Source organism: Bos grunniens, chromosome 6, assembly GCF_055505025.1.
Source record: "Bos grunniens cultivar Pamir isolate PY7600 chromosome 6, Bosgru_T2T1.0, whole genome shotgun sequence".
Lineage (NCBI taxonomy): Eukaryota > Metazoa > Chordata > Mammalia > Artiodactyla > Bovidae > Bos > Bos grunniens.
The window spans coordinates 30908780-30922188 of NC_141170.1; the positions used below are offsets into that span (position 1 = coordinate 30908780).

A 13409-nucleotide genomic window follows, 5' to 3' on the forward strand; every position below is an offset into this window, starting at 1 on the left:
AATGGGCAGTGAGAGAAAAGATACAAAGGAAATGGGACTAAGTTGCTGAGGGTCTTAACTGAGCTCAATCTCATGAAAAGAGATTTCAAGCTGTTTTTTTCTGAATCTCATTTTCTAGAGAATGACCCTATTTGTATTGAGTGAATACATTCATAAACCTTAAAAGTAAAATGTATACTGAAGGATTACTTTTAAATTTTAAAATACCACAGCATCCTCCACAAAGACAAAAGTGGGGGATATACGAACGAGAATGGGCAAATGTTTGACAGTCACTGAAGCTAGGTGATGTGTATATATGCAGATTTATTGTACTATTCTATTTTAGGGGATGTTTGAAATTTTCCATAATATTTTCAAAAGTAGGAACATGTAATCTTTAAGGAGATTTAAGGACAGAATGGTTTGTGCACTTGACTTTCTTAATGAGATAAAATCACAAAAATGTTATGCACAGGAAGATTCATATGACATTCCATTTCCCATGAAAAGAATGTGAACTCCTAGAATCACCCTGAAGGTACATCAAATCAAAGCACTCGTGCTTCCATGTCTGACTGCCAAGTGGAATTTATGAGACTGTAATAGGTCCTAGACCCATGATTAACAGCATCTCCATGTAGACATAATATATGTCACTGGGCAATACAATAAGCAAAAATTCAGACATAAAAATGAAAGATTCTACCTTGCTCCCTTTGAGTATCAACTGGTAAAATATATGCCTTTAAACAGTATATTTGTGTATTTATATACCTATGGGTAATGCTACAAATAAACGTCTCAAGCTTAAGTAGTTAATGTACTCATTCAGGACTTTTTCCCTGCAGCGGGTAAGCTAGATTTGCAGTGATCTGCAATCTTACTTTATGATATATGGGATGTATATGAGCTGCAACTGTAGCTACATATATTGTTGTGGAATATCAAAAGTAATTGGTTGTCCTACTTATGATTAAGATATAGAAAGCTGCAGGAGACTGTTAGTAGTCCCAACCTAACAACCAAAGCACAAGGATAAAAACTGGAGTGGGCAGCCATTCCCTCCTTCAGGGGATCTTCCTGACCCAGGGATCAAACCCGGGTCTCTTGCATTGCAGGTGGATCTTTTGTAATCTGAACCACCAAGGGAGTTCTCATAAGATCATAGTTTTAAAAATTCCACCAACAAGATAAGGATGTAAAAATCCTAAGTAAATTAAATGCCAAAAAGCTACAAGATCTTCATAGGAGAGAAGAGGTCCCTGACTGCCTCATCCCTGGCAGAGCAGCAGGTGGACGATCATAGCAGGTGGACGATCATAGCAGGTGGAAGATCAAGGCACTGGAGGTCTGGAGAAATGAGCCACATTTTTCATGAATTTTTAATGATTCTGTAGTCTGGGTGACAAGGTAGAATTCTGTGAAGCCCTCCCTAGGCATCAACCAAGCCTGCATCCACCCACCAAACTTTCTAATTGTCTTGGCCAAATGCACAGAGAGTTCATATAAGGCTAGAGATTTGACATGGAGAAGGCAATGGCACCCCACTCCAGCACTCTTGCCTGGAAAATCCCATGGACGGAGGAGCCTGGTGGGTCGCAGTCCATGGGGTCGCTAAGAGTCGGACACGACTGAGCGACTTCACTTTCACTTTTCACTTTCATGCATTGGAGAAGGAAATGGCAACCCACTCCAGTGTTCTTGCCTGGAGAATCCCAGGGACAGGGGAGCTCGTGGGCTGCCGTCTACGGGGGTCACACAGAGTCGGATATGACTAAAGTGACTTAGCAGCAGCAGCAGCAGCAGCAGAGATTTGACAAGACAGCTGAGAGAAACACCACTTAGACACAGAAACTCCATCAAATGCAAGAAAGACACTTTCCTAAGACAGGAAGCAGGAAAGGACAGGCGAGAGAAATCCCTGTGAGGCTTTCAGGCACTTCTGAAAGGGCTAAGATAGCTGACCTCTGAAGGAGTGGAGTGAGCAGAGCAGTTGGGCAAAGATCTCCCAAGGCTCAAAAAGCTGGGCCCTAAAACAAGAAATAGGGCATTTCAGAGGACTTTCTGGGATGATGGAAATGTTCTCTATGTTTCTTCAGGTGGTAGTTACATGAGGTATAAAATTGTCAAAACTCATTGCAATGAGCACATTAAGAACTGTGCATCTTAACGTATGACTGAGTTTAATAAAAAATCAAATTACAAAAATAAATCTAACATGAAAAACAAATACTAACTGATCCATTCAACCATGTTTTCATAAGAAAAACTTCTGACATTAGATTCTGAAATCTGTTCTCTGCCTCTGAGAGCTGGTAATCTCGATTACCAGCCAATTTCAACACTTACTGTTCAGATAGAGTGTGGATAAATTGTGGCTGGTCTCAAAGACTTACAGAGACCTTTGCAAGAATTTCGTTTGCAGGTTAAAGGGATATTCCAAGTGAGAAATCCATGGGAAAGCTGATCAAAGAGGGAAAAATTTAAAGACACAATGACAGAAACACAGATGTAGAAAACAAATGTATGGACACTAAGGAAGAAAGCAGGGGATGAGGAGTTAGAGGAATTGGGAGACTGGAGTTAACATATATATACTATTGGTGCTATGTATAAAATAGGTGATGAAGGAGAACCTACTGTAGAGCCCAGGGAACTCTACTTAATGCACTGTGGTGACCTAAATACGAAGGAAATCCAAAAGGGAGCAGAGAGATGTACACATACAGCTGATTCATTTTGCTGTACAGTAGAAACCAACACACAACATTGTAAAGCAACTATACTCCAATAAAAATTAATTTAAACCAAGACACAATGATTCCAACAATAAAAGGAAATGTGGAAAACCTGGCTTTTTATTCTTGAAGGGTTGTTATTCCAATGTTCTCACCTCTGTCTAAATGCTCTCATGCCCTGTTTTTCCTGCTCTTTCCCCTGAAAACAGACCCACACCACTAGGAAGAAGAAAGCTTGTCTTCATGCTAATGAAGCTGAAGAACAAAGGCCTCCCTTGCTCTGACAGGATGTTCTTGGGGCCCTGTGAGAGGGAGTCTCACGGTGCCCAAGGGCTGCACGTCACTTTTACAGCATCTTCTTTCCTGACCTAATTATTGCTGAATGAAAAGAAGGAGATGAAGCCCTGTTGACTGTAGGTCCTAGGAAAGGTTCAGGCTAGCCAAGCTAGGGTGGCCAAACACACAGAGGACCCAGTAGGTGGTCAGAAGCAGCGGCTACCAATTTCTTCTCTCCACCAACCTGAGTGATGGTGGCAAATGGCCTAGCAGAACAATGAGAATACCTGAAAAGAATAAAAATAGCACCGGACATTGACCGAGAGACAAGTATACGTGCCAGCTACTTTGCTGGCTGCCTATTTATTAATCTGGCTCTTCTAGCGTCTCAGGGAAATACTCTTCTCATCATCATTTTACAGATAGGAAGCTGAGAAGCTTCCATAGCTTGTGATTTAAGTAGTGGAGTCCTGCATTTGCAACCAGGCAGTCTGGCATGAGAACTCGGTATCTGTAAGTCCTTCTACATGATATGCTGTTCTGCTTTCCTAAAGAATGGAAATAGGCAGATTTTGGAGTTAGAAAGCCTGAGTTCAAATTCTGATTTTACTGTCTACTGGTCATATGGCCTTTGAAAAGTTAAGTAAGCTTTATAAGCCTCTGATTCATCTATGAAATACAGGTGACACCATAACTCATAAAGGTATTGTGAGGAGTATAGACAATTAATGTAAATAGCCTGGCCCCTAGTAGGTGCTATAATTGATGATAATAAGTCATACTACCTTTCTAACATTCATTTCTGGGTCATGTATATATATGTGTGTGTGTGTGTGTGTTTATGCAAAGTATACATAAAGGGATTGATACAGATAGAAAAGGAGAAATGAAGACTAGAAAAAAGTTGTCCTTTATAATTACATACACACACACATTACATATTTTGCCCTAAATTCTTCTCTAGAGAAGCTGGACATAGAAACTGAACATTAATTAAGGTACATAATTGATACACACACGAGGGGACTATTGCCCTGGAGTACAGAGCATTCGTAGGGATGAAGAGAGTAAACAATAGTAAACATTCCAATTTGAAAACACTGAAGCATCATGGTGCACTAGCAATACCATAGGTTATGGAACCACCCAAATTTCAGTTCAATCTTTGTTCTACTAACTTATGGCTACATGACCTAAACCAAGAAAAGGTTATTTACCTTCTGGGGCTTCAGTCACTCTCATTTATAAAATGGAGATAATTATGCCTGGTAGGTTATGTAAATGATCACAATACACATTAAGGTTTACAATAATGATAATATGTATAAAACACCTGGTCTCTTGTAGATGCTTTATAAATGGTAGCTAAATTATTATCATTAGTGTGAGTGTACTTCACAGTCATATGAGAAGTCAACCTCAACTTCCACTTGTTTTCCATGAATCTTATAGTGACATCTTAGTATAATTACATGTCAATTGCTAGAGTCTCTCCAGGACTTGCCCAAAGACAGGACTTAAAAATTTATTAGTTCAGGGCTTCCCTGGTGGCTCAGATGGTAAAGAACCAGCTGGTAATTCAGGAGATCCAGGTTCAATCCCTGGGTTGGGACAATTCCCTAGAGAAGGAAATGGCAACCCACTCCAGTATTCTTGCCTGGAGAATTGCATGGACACAGGAGCCTGGCGAGCTACAGTCTGTGGGGTTACAAAAAGTCAAACATGACTGAGGGACTAACATTTTCACTTTCAAGCTTTACTTGATTAGTTACAACAAGAATTAAGTTAGGAAACAATCTCTTTTGAAGTCATTGGAAGTAAATGTTTTATTAATTTTTATTCCAAATTAACCATCTTAATTAGTTACATATATATTTTAATTAGGTTTTAAGTAAGTTTCTTAAAAGTCTAGAAGGAAGTATTTTTCTCTGTTTTAAGTTATATCCTTTTAGGCACCAGGTCAGCTGGCTCAAAGATTGAAAACTGAATTTTTTTCTCTATGTGGCCCTTAAGACATATACGTATCTCTTACACACACACACAGACACACACACTTGTGCACGCACGTGTGCTCTCAAACATGGATGAAACAAAGAGGCAAAGTTTGGAGAAAGGCAGAGAAAACAGTAAGAAAAGAAGTCAAGAGAGCCATTGAATGTGAAAACGAGAGAAACAAGGTCAAGTGAGAGATATTCAGGAAAGATACAAAGCGTCATCTTTGAAAGGGATGTTGTGGGCACTGATTATATAATATCTCCAGAAGTGTTCTGGTCTCCTGAGAGATGGGCACTCTATCAGGACAAAGTATTATGGTTTCTGCCTTTATAACTGAAAGACTGAAATTCCTTGGTAAGATTCCATGTCCAGTGCAGAAGGAACACAATTGCAAGTCTGAAACAGCACTTGCCCCTTTTTCTCCAACACAAAAGTCTTCTTCCAGTGTGTGACCTTCCATGCAAAACAGCTCATTTTTAAAGCTTAGTTCCAGTCTCTTAAAGAGTCTTGGTTACAAGCCATGGGAAAGGATATCATGTGACAGAGGCACAGTCCTTTCTAAGTGACACAGGAAACATCCTGCTACAATCACCCTCAGTGAAGAGAACACAGCACCATCTGGTCATCAGAAGAGTTTGTAATCGTACTAGAAACAAAGAGAGGATTCCATGCTCCCACTTCGCAACGTACCTCACTTTCCCTTGTGAAAATATTTAAAGCTGATAATTAATGGATATAGCAGTCAAATTCCTGAGAAGGTTTGAAAATTGTGTTATAGGAATAAATACTGAAGTTTGAAAGAAAAAAGGAAAAGAAAAAAAAACAGTTGATCAGAGTGCAGAAAGTGTTTTTTCTTTCCCTACAATATCACTGACTATTAAATATGTATTCAGACTAGGATTGCTGAATGGTAGGAAACATCATATCATGAATATTATAATTAGAATATATAATATGCAAATGATTTAAAATATTAAGTCACTTACCATGTCAGAAGAAGAAATGGTTGGCAAATCTTCAGGAGCTAATGTGGTATCATTAGACACTGAGATATTAACTGTAAGAAAAATACCAATTTTTACTATAAAAATAAGATTAAAGTGACCCATATTCATAATTAGTAATTTTAAAAAAGCAGGAAATGGCATTTAAAAAATGTCTTCAACAAAAACATAAAGGCACAATAAATTTTTCTTTATTATAACTGTATTTACCTTTCACCTAGATTAAATAACCAAAAATTTGGATACATCTTTTATGTTCTAATTTGAGAAGAAAGAATGACAAATATTTAAGGAGATGGTATTGTAATTTGTTTAAGGTTTCAAAAGAAAAAGAAATCTCCTCTATTACAAAAACGCATTCAACATATTTTACCTAGTGGAAAAAAATGACTGTTAATAAGTGAGGAAATTGGTTGATTATGGCTTCACATACAGTTAAATCTTATAAATTGAAGCTTTACTAATTAAGAATCATCTGATTCTGGAACTGTGGAATTCATAGGAGGCAGTATATCTCTACAAAATGTGTGCAAACAAAAAAATACTAAATAGTGAATTATATATAATTTATTATAATGGGCATGTACATTTAATCTAATTTTAAATTATCTTTATATAGTTTGACATCATTTGTTGAATTAATAAGATGTCACTTGCATAACAATTTCTTGGGCTCCAAAATCACTGCAGATGGTGACTGCCGCTATGACATTAAAAGACACTTGCTTCTTGGAAGAAAAGCAATGACAAACCTAGACAGCATATTAGAAAGCAGAAACATTACTTTGCTGACAAAGGTCTGCCTGGTTAAAGCTATGGTTTTTCCAGTAGTCATGTATGGATGTGAGAGTTGGACCATAAAGAAAGCTGAGCACCAAAGAACTGATGTTTTTGAACTGTGGTGTTGGAAAAGGCTCCTGAGGGTCTCTCAGACTGCAAGGAGATCAAACCAGTCAATTCTAAAGGAAATCAACCCTAAATATTCATTGGAAGGACTGGTGCTGAAGCTGAAGCTCCAGTAGTTCAGCCACCTAATGCAAAGAACTGACTCATTGGAAAAGACCCTGTTGATGGGCAAGATTGAAGGCAGGAGGAGAAGGCAACAACAGAGGATGAGATGGTTATATGGCATTACTGACTCATTGGACATGAGTTTGAGCAAGCTCTGGGAGTTGGTAATGGACAGGGAAAGCTGGTATGCTGTAGTCCATGGGGTTACAAAGAGTTGGACATGACTGAGTGACTGAACTGAACTGTAGAACCTAAATTATTTATTAAACCAACACTCCTCTTTGAAATATTTCATTGTTTTCTTTCCATTTATGAGTCCAAAATCAAAACACAGCATGTCAAAAGTATTCTATAAGATTTTTCTTTATCAGATAAGCCATTTTCCTACTACATGGAGCTTTATATATTAAAAAATTATGGAAATATGAAAAAGCACATCAAGTTTTTGTTTTTGAGGATCACAAAGCTCATTCAATATCTAAACTGCTAATTACTGTTTGGTCCCAGATCATTCCCACCCCCAACCCAGGCCCCAACATCTGTAACTTGTCCTCTTAGTTTGGCATGTTTTAGGTCTCACTTATATAAACTTTTTAGAGGAAACAAACAGGTTTATTTGACTGCTGAAAGTTAGAACATAAGAGCCCTGAAGGAAGTATGCACTGTTTTTTCCCAGAATCTGCCCAGGCTGGCACTTAACTAACAGGAGCTCAAAAATATTTATTGATTATTCAACCTTAAAAAAACCAAATCCTGCCACTTTCAAAAACATGGATGAACCTGTAGGACATTATGTATGCTAAGTAGCATAAGTCAGACATGGAAAGATAAAACTGCATGATATCATTTATATGTGGAATCTTAAAAACAAAAAAAGAAGTCAAACCCATAGAAATAGAATAGAATGGTGTTTACTAGGACTTGGGGGTGAGAGAAATAGGGAGAGTTGGTAAAAGGGTACAAATATCCAGTGGTAAGAGAACTAAGGTCTGAGGATCTAATTATAAGATGATGACTACAGTTGATAATACTATACTATATAACTGAAATTTCCAAAGAGAGTGTAACTTAAGTGTTCTCACCAAATACATATAAATATGTGAAGTAATGGATATGTTAATTAACTTAATGGAAATCCCTTCACAATGTATATGCATAATGAGATTACGAGTTGTACACTTTAAGTGTGTATATTTTATTTATATATAATTTTGTCAGTTATACTTCAATAAGGGCTTCCTTGGTGGCGCTTGTGGTAAAGAATCTGCCCACCAATGAAGGAGACGCAAGAGACACAGGTTCGATCCCTGGGTTGGGAAGATCCCCTACAGTAAGAAATGGCAACCCACTCCACTATTCTTGCCTGAAAAATGTCATGGACAGAGGCGCCTGGTGGGCTACAGTCCATAGGATCACAAAAGAGTCAGACACGACTGAACACACACACACACATACTTCAATAAAACTGAAAAAATATTTGTTTACTAACAATACAAGAAGCTAGGAATGGGGTCACATAGTGACTACAAATGAATGACAGCAGATAAAGGCAAAAGAATTGAAATATGGAAAACAAATAAAAGGGAATAAAATACTTAGCTTCAGTCCTAGTTTTTCTCACTCCACTCTGATCTTTGAAGGCTTTGGAATTGTTAAACTTTTAACTTCATTCTAGCTGCTGCCAGGCAGGGCTTCCCTACTTCATCACCTGCAGACTCAGCTTTCTCATTCTTAGCATTTCATTACAGGTCACAGAAAGAATCAAAATAGGATAGAGGATGCTTGGCCCAAAGAATGAAGATGTTAGCAAATTATTATTATTAAAGCCTAGAAGTCTATTACTATTATGTTCTAAAAAGCTTCAAGCACACTTTCTTACATTATTCCGTTTGTTTATTTTTTAAAACATAGAAGACACATGCGGCAGGTATACTTTTACACCTGTTTTACATTGCATGGGACTCTGAGGCAAGATATGCCAGGTTTCTTGCCCAGGATTACAGAGTCAACCAGAAGGAGAGCTGGTGCCAAAACCTTGCTCACCCTTTTTTGCCCCCACCTTGCATTTCTATTTATCAGAATCAAAATGATTTATGTTGGCCACTGGATTCAAGGCGGGGAATTACAATTCACCCACGTTAGATGGCTCTCTCTACCGTAAACTGAAATGTCTGACCTGTCTGAGCATTTGAAGAAAAACAGCATATGTGACCTCGAAGGCACTATTTAGCTGGTATCTGTGAATCTGTCCTTTGTGAGTTAGATTCACAGATAGTGAATTAATGCAATTTTGTGAGCTTCCTGTCATAAGAGAGTGAAGGTTGTTTTGTAACATACTTTCTCCCTAAACTCAAGGAGTGAGGAGGGAGGAGGATGATATTCGAAGCTCCTTTTTTTGCGTGAAATAAATGACAGATAATAAAGGCCATTGAGTTCCAATCTGAACTTTTAGTAACTGCTCTCCGGTTCTTGATATATGTCAATTTGATCATCTAAATAACTTTTGTATTTTTGGTTTTCCTCCAAGACAAGCTATGCACACTGGCTCCCCAAATCTCAAAAGATCAGTATCAAAATGATAATAAGAATAATATACTTTTCCTACTTATTACAATAAGTAGTTGCTTCAAAAGAAAGACTTCAAAATAAATATATAAGCAAGCACTTCTATAAATACATATTGGCAAAATATGGTTGAGCCCATAAATAAGATTAAAAGTAAATTTCTATAAGCTCACAGGCGAGAAAATGATCAATTCCAGTTGGGAACTTGGTCTACAAGAGCCCTTGATCACCACTTGGATCCAGACACATAAAATGCAAATATTTTGGCAACCAACTGCAGAATGATCTGTGCATACAGTATCCGTAATATCCTCAATTAGGATTCTGGAAAGGTGAAATGGAAAAGCCAAAACACTGTATTCTGTGTCTTCACTATTTGCTCAGCACCACGGCTTATGAAGCAAGAACACTTTGCCCTAGGAACCTGGCTAATTTAGAACGAGCCAGTTATCACTGGGACAGTCTGTGTCCCATACTTGGTTTCAGGTAATTTACACAGGTTGGTCATTTTACGTTCCTTGGACTTTCACATCTTGATCCTCTTTTCTGTGTATCAAATGCTAACTGATCCTCTGGAATGGAGAAAGGAACACAGACAGTAATAGACATTTAAAAATGTGTCTGTCACACGGATGACCAGCAGGTACATGAAAAGACGCTCGACATAGCTAATTATTAGAGAAAGGCAAATCAAAACTACAATGAGGTACCACCTCATACTGGTCAGAATGGCTGTTATTAAAAAATACTGGAGTGGGTTGCCATTTCCTACTCCAGGGGATCTTCCCAACCCAGGGATCAAACCTGCCTCTCTGGCATCTTCTGCATTGGCAGGAGGATTCTTTACCATTAGTGCTACCTGGGAAGTCACTCAAAAGTCTACAAATAATAAAGGCTGGAGAGGAAAACCTTCCTACATTGTTGGTGGGAATGTAAATTGGCACAGACACTATGGAAAACAATTTGGAGGTTCCTCAAATAACTAAAAATAGAGTTGGCATATGACTGTAGTCCCATTCCTGCGTCCATATCCAGTGAAAGTTGCTCAGTCGTGTCCGACTCCTTGCAACACCATAGTCTTTACAGTCCATGGAATTCTCCAGGCCAGAATACTGGAATGGGTAGCCTTTCCCTTCTCCAGGGGATCTTCCCAACCCAGGGATTGATTGAACCCAGGTCTCCCTCATTTAAAGGGATCCTTTACCAACTAAGCTACCAGGGAAGCTGCGCTAACATATCCAAACAAAACTATAATTGAAAAAGATACATGTACCCCAATGTTGACTGCAGCATTATCTACAAGACATGGAAAAACCTAAATGTCCACTGATAGATGAATAAAGTAGATGTGGTACAATGGAATCCTACTCAGCCATAAAAAGAATAAAATAATACCATTTGCTGCAATATGAATGAACCTAGAGATTATCACCCTAAGTGAAGGAAATCAGGAAGAAGAAAGCAAATACCATATGATACCACTTATATGTGGAGTCTAAAATATGACACAAATGAAATTACTTATAAAACAGAAACAAACACAGAATTAGAGAACACACTTGTGGTTACCAAGTGGGAGGGAGAGTGAAGGAGGGAAGGACTGGGAGTTTGGGGATAGTAGATATAAACTATTACATAGAGAATAGATAAGCAACAAGCTCCTCCTGCAAAGCAGAGGGAACTGTATTCAGTATTCTGTGATAAACCAAAATGGAATATGCAAAAGAATGTGTGTGTGTGTGTATACACACATATATATAACTGAATCACTTTGCTGTACAGTAGAAATTACCACACTATAAATCAACTATATATCAATAAAATGTGTTGCATTTGAAAGGCACTTAGTAAATGTTAGTCAAACCTGAATTTGTATCTTCAACCTAGCTTCTTAGGGGGGAACCGATTAACTTGCTCTGAATAAGAAAAAATTTAACAATGTTCTCCATGATAATGAAACTTTAATGCTATATTCCATTCTATTTAAGCAACATCTTAAGGCAACAGAGTAACTGGAAAATAAGTACAGAATAAAATTGAATAAATTTCTTGCCTGCATGGTCATGTCAGATTTATTTAAGGGTTCTTAAAAACTTGAGCACATGAGTGCCTCTTGATAACTCACATATTTATGGCTTAAGTGTCCAGATCAATAAAAGGGCAAATACAGATTTTCAAGGATGACAAAGTGAAGGAGGAAAACTTTGGGAGGAGTAACTTTTGGGAAATTTTGTGTCATTATCCCAGCCTAAAGTCTTAAAATCAACAGAAAGTTTTTATTCACTATTTCTTGTTATTATTCTTTGTTTTCCTGTGTTAACCGAGCCTCATGCTTGAGATTTTCAAGGTCAACGGACAAGTTTAAGTTATGACGCTCTTTATTCCATGAACACTATTCACATACTCACTTATGATGTTGCCCTGGAGCTAAGCTACTATCTGGTATTAAGCTGGATATATTTAGCCACTACTTTCACAAAAACTTCTCTCCCATCCCCACCCATCTTTACATCTGCAATATACATAAGACACTATTCTGGGATACATTTTCCTAGTCTGGATTTTACACAAACCCAAAGCCAGAGAATTATCCAGGTCTGGTGATTATCCAAATTCATTGCTTCTCCTTTTCTGATTCTTGCAAGTGTTATACAGATGCTACTGAAATATAAGTTAGGTCAGTTAAAGGAAATTAAAATGATGGGTCTTTCAAATGTCCACGGTTATCTCAAAAGACCATGTTACCTTGAAAAACAAAATGTCAGCTGTGCTGGTAAAGTAGCATGGCAAACGCAAATCTAAGCAAGACTATACCAGAAGGCTCTGCTCTTCCTCTTCAACCCTCAGACTACAATTTCAATCTACTTTATCTAAAGAGGAAATAACATATAATAAAAGTCAAACTGCATAGAACATGATGCAGGTCATGGAAGATGAATTAGGATTACCTTTTATGTCCTCATTTTCTTTTAATGGGCTAACTGTGAAGCAATTACATGCATGTGCACATGCTCAGCTGCGTCAGACTCTTTGCCACCCCAAGGACTATCTCCCTCCAGGCTCCTCTGTCCACGAGATTCTCCAGGCAGGAATACTGGAGTGGGCTGCCATTTCCTCCCCCAGGGGATCTTTCTGAATCGGGGATCAAACCCGCATCTCCTGTGTCTCCTGCATTTCCCTCACTGACTGTAATACGGGACCACAGGAGACAATGAGCCGGCAGTTCTTTTTTACCGGTTATGACACATAGGTGCATAGCATTTGCTAAGATAATAGAAAAATTATACACACAAAAAATAGTAAAAAAAGTTCCACTGTAGAAAGAGCTGTTTTAGAGCATTTGGAAACCTCCTCAAGCTGTAAAGAAAACCAAAGTGTAGCAATGGAAGGCATGCTTACTACCATCACTTGGTCTGACAGTTTCATGCCAGAGAAAAGACCACATTTTACTTAGAAATACTAGACAGTAATGCACTGGGTGCCTGCGAGAGGTTTTATTCCTCTTCATCATTCATCCATTATTAAGCATGTTCTCCCTGGAACAGTCAACAGTGAATCAATAAAATATATCCCTTCTGTTAAGAGTAAAGTATCGTGTCTGTCCCCTTGAGGCTATTTTTCTTGCCTATCTAATTTGCTTGTCATATTTAACAAGCCTTTTTTTCTCTCCAGATACAAAACCAACACCTGCTCAGAAAATTTATTTTGACCCTTTCCAAAACATTAACCATGCCCTTAGGTGTATAGTCAGTGCCACCCTTGACACATTAGGTAAATGAACACAGGTAATACAGTAGAAATGTATGTCTAAGGTCTAGGTCAAATGTATGTCTGACCT

General features: G+C 38.1%; 1 protein-coding gene across 11 annotated transcripts in view; it reads right to left on the minus strand.

The window, feature by feature from the left end:
* The window catches only part of SLC4A4 (solute carrier family 4 member 4), a 379388-nt gene that overhangs the window by 56112 nt on the left and 309867 nt on the right, over positions 1-13409 (minus strand). For all 11 annotated transcript variants that reach the window (XM_086405458.1, XM_086405455.1, XM_086405451.1 and 8 more), the window contains one exon: positions 5978-6048. In XM_086405458.1, the coding sequence (XP_086261584.1) occupies positions 5978-6048 (71 nt within the window). The remainder of the gene's footprint in view (positions 1-5977; positions 6049-13409) is intronic.